The sequence below is a fragment of the Colias croceus genome, chromosome 8, assembly GCF_905220415.1.
Source record: "Colias croceus chromosome 8, ilColCroc2.1".
NCBI classification, from domain to species: Eukaryota; Metazoa; Arthropoda; class Insecta; order Lepidoptera; family Pieridae; genus Colias; species Colias croceus.
The window spans coordinates 84506-93885 of NC_059544.1; the positions used below are offsets into that span (position 1 = coordinate 84506).

Consider the following 9380-nt stretch of genomic DNA (forward strand, 5'->3'; position numbering starts at 1 on the left):
GCTAAACCCATACATTATGTTTCGCCTGATAAGGGAAAATGTCCTTACTTTTCGCTCGGACCCTAAAAGTCAACCTCGTTAAGATTACATTAAAAAGATCAATTTCAGGCGGACAAATCGACATAAATATTTAAAAATCATTAAAAAACAAATTTCGCAATTTGTTATTAATGCACATAACGAAATATTTTGGAAATATATTGCGGCGCAGATGACGAAAAATTACAGAATCACTGAACTGAAAATTCAAGTATATAAAATTAGAAAGTAAGTAGACTGCATTCGAATCGTTCGAGGCTCCATACCATCGAGCATCGTTAAGTCGAAACGGTAAACGATTATTTAAATGAAAGACAGGTTGAAGTAAATAATAAAGCGCATGAGATTTGTATGATAATGAATGCACTAGAAAGGTACGCGCGGTGCATTCCCGCGCAGAAAGCGTCGCAGCCCGCGCCGGCCGCCGCGGCCGCACAGCCCGCGCCGCCGCTGTATGCTAATTCCGGATTAGCTGATACGCGCTATTCATATCTGCGATACTAATTAATGCACACTTTTTACTTCCTTCGGCGAACGGTACATAGCTGAGACTCTATAGACTTTCTTTTGCATACTGAGAGTTTTTAAGTGAAGTTCCATTTTGCAAAAAGAAATATTAGGTATTTAAGATAAGACAAACATTTTCGTAATTTTCCTATAGCGGAAAACTATTTGATTCTATCTGTATACACGAAAATATGATATACAGTAGTACAAAAACGCAAACTCATGAAATGTGCGTAGGCCTACAGTATTAACTATTAACAAGCATCCATATAATTAAATACGTCTATGTACTTTATCATATAAACACGATCAAATTATTCGCAACACAATGCGCGCGTAACGCAATACCTACAAATGAAAGAAAGAAAGAAAGAAAGAAAATACATTTAATCCAACACACAAAAATACAAAGCAAAAACAACAAAGTAACTTGCAATGAACAAAAACAATTAAATAAAATTACAATTTATAAAAGAAGTAGGTGTATGGTCTCGTTTGTACAAGTAAAAAAATAATGCAACATAATTATGAACAAAAATAAATAAAAAATAGTATAAATTAATGAAATTATGAATATAAATCCTAGCAAAGTAGATTTAAGTTAACTTTTGCCGTTCTTTTTTAATGTAATTATAAAAAAAACACATTAAAAGTCTAGTGTAGCAATATGATAAAATGGTATCAAAAAACTAACTGAACAAAATTATTAATACCTAGGTATCGTTTGAAATAAAATAAATTTTTGAGAATTAAAATTAAACTTTGTTTAAACGTTTAAAATAAACTACATAATATTATGAAGGAATGTAATGGATATAGATGTTAGTTTAATATTTTAATGGTTTATATATTTTATAGAATAAATGTTAATTTGATTCTGATTTAATATAAAACTCAAATAATATTTAGCTAAGAATTAATTAAGACATTTTCATTTTCAGTTAAAAATGAGTAAAACCAGTTAAAAATGGAACAAGATAAGTAAAGCAAGACAAAATCCGATAATTAATTAAATTTATCGTACATAAATTGGACATAATGAATGGCTCCATTTACCCCAAACAAACGCGTCTCTAACCGGCGAACAAACAATTATGGACCGAATTCATAATACCAGTATAATATTATATTTTGTACACGGCTCTACATATTAATTCTGTTGTCTTATGCTGTCTAAAATGTGATAAATATTTGCATATTTTCTAATATGTACTTTGGAAAAGACTAGCGCATGATAATATCTCCTTGGAGCCACATCTATACTATACATAAATACATATATACATATAATATTATAAAGCTGAAGAGTTTGTTTGTTTGTTTGAACGCGCTAATCTCGGGAACTACTGGTCCGATTTGAAAAATTCTTTCGGTGTTAGATAGCCCATTTATCGAGGAAAGTTATAGGCTATATATCATCACGCTACGACCAACAGGAGTGGAGCCACGGGGGTGAAACCGCGTGGAGCAGCTAGTTCATAATATAATGGATCACGGACAAGTGACAAAAAGCCTCCTTATTCCATCGATAATTTAACAATAGTGAACTATTTTTTAGAAAGGTCTAAACGTGGCTCTTTGTTCACGCTCTTTTTTTATTGAGAAAATATTAAGATAAGGTTTTTAGCTGATCCTAAATCATCTACGTCAGTTTCAAGCTTACGTTTTTGTATGATCTACTGAGAGAGATATTTCGACCGTCTAATCACTAATGTAACAGTTACAGGTGATATAATAATAATTTACAACCTTTTAAAATATTGAGATAAAACATATGAATGCATGATTTTACAAACTTTGTACATTTAGCAGCTAGCACTATGTAAACATGCGCTTACTTCACGCTCCCGCGACATCGGGCCTGATTATAATATACGGGTTGTAAGTCTAATTACTTGAACTAATCATAATCATACTGTTGCTACAAGTCAAGTGGCTATCGATTGTCATGTACCTACCAGCGGCGGGTCGCATGAAAATAGTAAATAGCAACATTTACACACCTCTCGTGCGAGACGCGCGGGGTGATTGACCGCGGGTGGTTAATTGTGTCTCACCCCCCCTCCCCCCCGGAGCCCGCCCCCCCTCTCGGGGTCACGCAGACCTTCGCACATGACGTCGGCGTACGTAACTCGCCCTATATACGAAAATCGATGACACCGTAATGGGAACAAGTTCACACATGGACAATATACCTACACAGACTGCTTAGTTCGAGGAACCTCTCAGGGTACCGAATTGCCTGCTCTGAAAAGATACTACCTACTATAACTGAATAAAGCTTTGAAGTTTGAACTTGATTACGATGCGTCATGGCTCAAACCTACACCTAAACCTAAACCCTTTCCAACTTTTATCGTTCGAATAAAGATTTTTAGATTAACAAATCAAAATATCGGCTACTTGAAATGCGTGACAAACTGCAGTTGTACAAGTTCACACATGGACAATATACACAGACTGCTTAGTAAACATATGAAAGTTTTTTGACAAGTAACAAATAAGATATAATGCGATTGCACATACGAAATATCTGTCTTGTTTATGGTACTAAGTAGAGGAAGTTAAAAATATTAAGATAAAGTTAGTAATAACTAATGATCACGAAGTAAAAGACTATACTATGACAATTAGCGCTGCGGGCTGCAGCTTGCAACGGAGCTTAAAAATGAAGACATGAATAATTACGTCCATAAATGTCTTTTAAGATGAGCTATTTCCTAGCTGTAGAGACACAAGGAGCGCGCGGGAATCACAGCGGATGTGCTCTGCCGCGTTACGAGCGAAAAACTAACTAGAATGGGGTTTTTGTTGCGAAGAATCCGAATGCGAAGAGGAATGGTTGTATCAGAGCTCGGGCGAGGTATGCAGATGCGTTCCCAGCCGCAAACCTGATGCCGCCGGCGAAAAACTAGCCATCTGCGGCATCTCCCGCACTGCGCGCGTCACCCAGCACGAGGCGAGCGGCAAAAAGCTGCGCCTGCGCTGCTGCCGCGGCCGAATGATTGCTCATTATTAACGTATTCAATTACAGGATTCTATTATTCAAATCATTTCTCGTTTTTGCGAAATAACTCAGCTGCGATTTTATCTGTGCACGAAATAACTATCGCGTTTCGTAGGGTAATTAATTGTTTTAATGAGGATTGTTTGAAAATGAAATAGACGCAGAATTCATCGTTAGACTTCCTCAGCTACACTCATTTTTCTTTTCTTAATATAATGTAACTGTTAAAAGTAAACTTTCGTAACTGTTACGAAGCAAATATAAAAAGAAAATATATTTTATTACCGCGAAATGATTTCCTATAATGCACGGGAGGTAGGTACCTTGAGCGTAGTGAGGTATAAATTATTACCAAATTATATCAAATTTACAGGTAATTGTACTATATTAGATAATTTTCAACTGATGTCGTAAGCATCCTTCTTTTGAATCAAATGACTCGTATATAATTTTAATATGCTATTTATGACACCTCATAATTGATGACAAGATACTTGAAGTTGATGCACCAACTCAATTATTATCTAAAATACTTACATTTAGAACAAAATCCTTATAAAGTGTGAATATTGCTCTTTAATTAATAATATTAATATCATGTTAACTAACACAGAGAAAGACAAAAAATGCACAATTATGTTTAATTATAACGCTTTGATGCAATTTATTTTCGTGATTTCAGAAAATAATTAGTATTTTGGGTAATTTTAACTTTTATCAACAACACAATCTGATCTCAATAAATATATATTATTTTTACATATTTTTTATTTCGGTTTAGCTTACCAAATGTGAAAAACTATTCCCGTCAGTTATTTGTAGACAATGCTTTCAGATCTCATTCTTTCTATGCTATTTTAGTAAAAAAAAAATATAGATGTTAAGAAGGAAATAGGTACTTATTAATAAAAAAGCCGTGAGAGGACACGTTCTAGAAGGAAACTCGATGAATTCCATTACCGTTGCCATTTTTTTTCATTGCAAAAAACCCAAAATTTACCTAATTATGTATAGAAGTATATGTGTGCCTAATTGATGTTATATTATTTTTATATACAAAATATAACTTAATTTGAATATTTTAAAAATGATACTTACTTCTTAACTTTAAGTTATTCTATTTTGTTTTTGTACAATGGAAAAATAAAAAGAACAATATATATGCATCGAGTTTTTTAATTAGTTTATTTCAATAAAGCAATGTTAAACACTTTTTCCTGTTTTCAGTTATTTATTTCGACCGATGTTGCAGATTCTATTGCCATATTCTATTATATTTTAAAATTTAAATGAAAAAAAATTCTCTCTTAGTTAAAAATAAACACATTGAATATAACATTTATTTATGAAGTGTTTTATAGGAATTAATTGTTTTACAACAGATAATAATATCATGTAGAGCGATAAAAACTGGCATTTATATACATTGCAAAACGTGCAAATACAAATGCAATCTCTGCAGGGGGCCGGGCTTATTGACCAATTTTATTATTTTTACGTCATATTTAGTTTATGAGTTTCTATATTAATTTTTCATAGAATTTTATAGAAGTAAAGGTCCTAGCAACCGCGTTGTTTAATATGAGAGCGTGAACAAAAAATAAATGACGGCTAACAAAACAATGATTATTATGAATATCGTTGGAAGCTGGTATTTTAATGAGACCGAATTAATATGCTAATGCAATCAGCGACTCATTATTCAGAATACTTGCTACGAGGCGAGCGTCACGTTTTTTGGTCTAGGAGCCAAAAATAACAACAATTTGAATATGTTAATAATGCACTCAAATTAACTACGTATATAATAAAGTGTATGTAAATTATGTTCATTTTTTATTAGAGATAAGATAGATAATATAAAGCGTTGTATTATACACGATTATTATCACCATTTAATTCTTAATTATAAATAATAAACACATTGCCATTACAGATACAAATAATATAATATTAATTTTAATATAATTATATTTATGTGCATAAACATAAGGTATAGGTAAATATATTTTATTTTTTAATTATTTTCGAATTTCAAAATCTAATTTAACGCATTTAAATTGCATAATACTTAAATTTTTAAAAGTTGATTTTTGCTTTTTAAAAATGCATTCCTTTACACATAACAGTAATCCCACCAAAAACATTTTCATGTAAAATGTTGCCAGACTCGCACTGTCAAAAAGTTATCAGATCTCATGTAGAGCCAAGCTTCTAACACTACACGCCCTAACTCTACAAGGCATTCACAAACTCTACACCTTAGTCAAAATATGTGGCTCAGCCATTTCGCTACATTCACATCGGCGTAAGGTGAAAAATTAATTCACTGTTCATTATTTTTGTGTTATACAATAGTTCTTGTAGTAACGAACGGCCAAGCCACATACTTTGACTAAGGTGTAGAGTTTGTGAAGTTAGGCCTTGTAGAGTTAGGGCGTGTAGTGTTAGAAGCTTGGCTCTACATGAGATCTGATAACTTTTTGACAGTGCGAGTCATATGGGCTCGTCTTGGCAACATTTTACATGAAAATGTTTTTGGTGGGATTACATTTCTTTTTGTAAGTTGTTTGTAACAAAATTTTATATGTCGATTAAAGTTTTAAATTTTTTTTTAACAAGGAGTACCTATACATATCTATATATATCTAGGGGAACTAAGTTTAAGATTATTAGATTAGACCTCTAGCGTCATCAAAATTTAATTTAAAATTACAGGTCATACAAACTCACACACTCAAACTCCCATCCCCTAGTTTAAGGGGTTGGGGGATGAAAGTTACAAGTTTTATAATTTTTTTGTTGTTTGTGTGCTAATACTAGCTTACATACAAAATTTCAGCTTTCTAGGACATTAGGAAATACCTTAAGAATTTTGATGACCATCAGTGAGTCAGTGACGAAATAAGCGTTTTTTATATATAAATAAAATCTGAAGTATAAAAGCTAATGTAATTAAAACTTAATATGTTCAATAAGTCCGCTATTGACAATAAATCCCGAAAATTTTGTTGATCTAGCATAATCCAAACCCAAGTTATGAGGGTTCAAAAAAACGTCGAAGCGCTTCGAGAAAAGGTAGGTAGTGCCCGTGCGCTTCGCTTGTTCGCTTGGCTCGTCTTGGCGGAGGCACTACCGTGTCCCCAGATAAGTATTTTCTTTTTCTGAGTTTTTTTGGTTACGTTCACTGCATTATAACTAACATTTTTGAGTTAGGTACTGAATATGCAGTCAGTTTTTGAATAAAGAAATATTGCAAACATTCTAAAAATTGTTTCTTTTATTATTATTAGATATGAATTAGAATACAACACGATACCAATTGTTTGTTGGAAGCAGTTAGCGAGTGCACCGAGTGTAAGCAGGTTGGTACAATGCAGGCTGACCGCAGAACATTTCGGCATGTGGTCGCGGAGGGCATCGCGGAGGAACATGTGGCGTAATTAGAATATAATGTTTGTAACGAGACGAGATCGTAACAGGTGAACCTCGCGTGAGAAGTTCAGCCGTGTCCCACCGGCCCGACCCCTGGACACCGGCCACCGGACACTGGACAGGCCACCGGACAACGGATATCATTATGTTTATATTTTGATAATAATAAGAACTTGATTCCTTTTTTTTCGACATATTTTCATAAGTTGAATATTATATTATATACATATCTACGTATTTAAAACTACTCAAATTGATAGCGGAAGATTATACTATTTTACATATGCAATTAATTAAAAACAACCTTTTCCTAATTGAGGAAAATATAAACGTTTTTGTAAATTACTCATTTATATTTTCAAAAGTTTTAATCGTGGTTAACATAATATTCCAATTATAATTATAGTAATAAAAAAAATATTATTATTAGGTACCTACCTACCTACTATGAAAAACTTTACTTTACTAAAAGTGAAACTATTTATGAAGGAAAAAATATATTATATATTTTGTATCCTGGACACGATAAATATAGATGAAAACGTATTTAAATATGTAAATTAAATTTTAATAATTGAAGTATTTTCGTAATTATTGCACTTGGTTAGAATTTTTCCGTCAAAAAACTTTTTTAAATTATATATTTTATAATTTAATTCATATTTCACACTCTGATGTCGGTGTTATAAAATTTTTGTATTCGGTTGGTTATCAAATATAATATGTATTTGTGAAAATAAGAAAAGTAATTTCTCAAAGTATATTGTATTCGTGTATGTAATAAAACTAATACTAATAAATCCACCCTGACCTCACTCGAATGTGTTAAAGAGCACATTTAAAGGGACAAATATAATATACCCATTTGTCCACCGAGGGCACACCGAGGACCCAGGGGTGACTTCATTGTAAGCCGAGTATTTTTCAAAGGATTGCTATCAAAAGACGTCGAGTTCGAGTGGGGTCCGCGAGTCCAGCTCGCTCCAAATTGAATGAGCTTTGCGTCTTGCCGAGGGGACGGTCCCGCAACCCTTCTGCACAGATTACCGGCTTGTTGACACGGCTCTACGTCAACACCACGTGAGGGGACCTTATTTATGAATTATACACCTGTCATACTCGTTATTGACTGTAAAAATGTTGGCACAACAAACTACTTGAGGGGTCGCGAGCCGTTCTTTACAATATGTAGAGCGCGGTAGAGCCGATCCGTTCGGTTTGCACTTGTTGTTGCGAACTTTACAAAACTTTTAGTAGTTTAAGAAATATTTATTGGATGGTTCGGTGTAGAAGATAATTTATTTCACGGTTACTTTGATGATTGAGTTAGAGTTAGATGAAAATGACCTTTAATTAAAATTAAATTACCGATTCCGAGTAGCATTCGGCGCGTTTTCCTCGTCCTCGCGTAAATAAAACTCTACTTACTTGTCCGCAGCGAACGGTATTCGAATAAAAATTGATGCATCGATACTTAGTCACTTGGCAATACAGTATACACACGATAGGCCTAACGCACTGGCGAGGGCCGAGAGGGCCGGCGGAGGGCCGGAGAGGGCCGTGAGCGGGCCGGAGCGGCACTGCACTGGGGGCACTGACCGTGGCGAGGCGGCGGCGGCCAGGCTGGCACGTCGCGCAGGCGCATGGAGCAGTCGAGCGGCTGGTCGCGCAAGGCCAGCGCGGGCATGGCGCGGCCGCGGCCGCCGGTCGGAGGTCGCGCCGTCTCTTGCAGCGCGTGCGTCCGCCCACGTCGTCCGTGAGGCACTGACGCGCGCTCACGCTTTTTTCCTGAGGTTTTTTCCCCGCGCGGGGCGGAGCGGCGCCGGCCAATGGCAGCGCTCGCCGCCCCCGCCCCGCGCCCGCCGCACGCCCGCCGCCCCCGCTGCCGCCCGCTCTTATTTACGTCCATATATTAAAAGGGTTTTCCGCGGCGCGTTATGGATTTTCCGACTTTACATACGACCTGCTCGCTGCCGACTGGCCGAGCTTCACCTGACTCTACATTGGCCCGGACTTTCGGCTTTCCAACTATATAATTTTTTGACTGCTGATGATTATTTTAAAGTTTAAATAGTTCAATTTCGATATGTATTAACCTACCAATACAAATTGCCTTATTTGAAATACTTTCATAACTCAATTCGTACCTAATTATCGCACCTTAACTACGACCTTATTAATGTACAGCTATATTTAAATCCAAATAATTTTCACTAATCAAATAATATAAGTGAAAAAGGACATTATCTACGTTGTTATTAATAATCCCAATATCGTAATGAGTAGAGTAGAAGGTTGTGTTCAGGCTGGTCGGCGTGTGACGTCACGGGTCGATGCCCTCTGCGATGAACTTGAACCCAAAATAATAGCAACATCCTCCCACTGCCTCATC

General features: G+C 35.4%; 1 protein-coding gene across 1 annotated transcript in view; it reads right to left on the minus strand.

Annotated features, from left to right (window-relative positions):
• Positions 1 to 8897, minus strand: part of LOC123694114 (POU domain, class 2, transcription factor 3-like) — a 71722-nt gene extending 62825 nt beyond the window's left edge. Inside the window, exon 1 of the mRNA XM_045639433.1 lies at positions 8588 to 8897. Within this exon, the coding sequence (XP_045495389.1) occupies positions 8588 to 8897 (310 nt within the window). The remainder of the gene's footprint in view (positions 1 to 8587) is intronic.
• Positions 8898 to 9380: the final 483 nt, after the last annotated feature.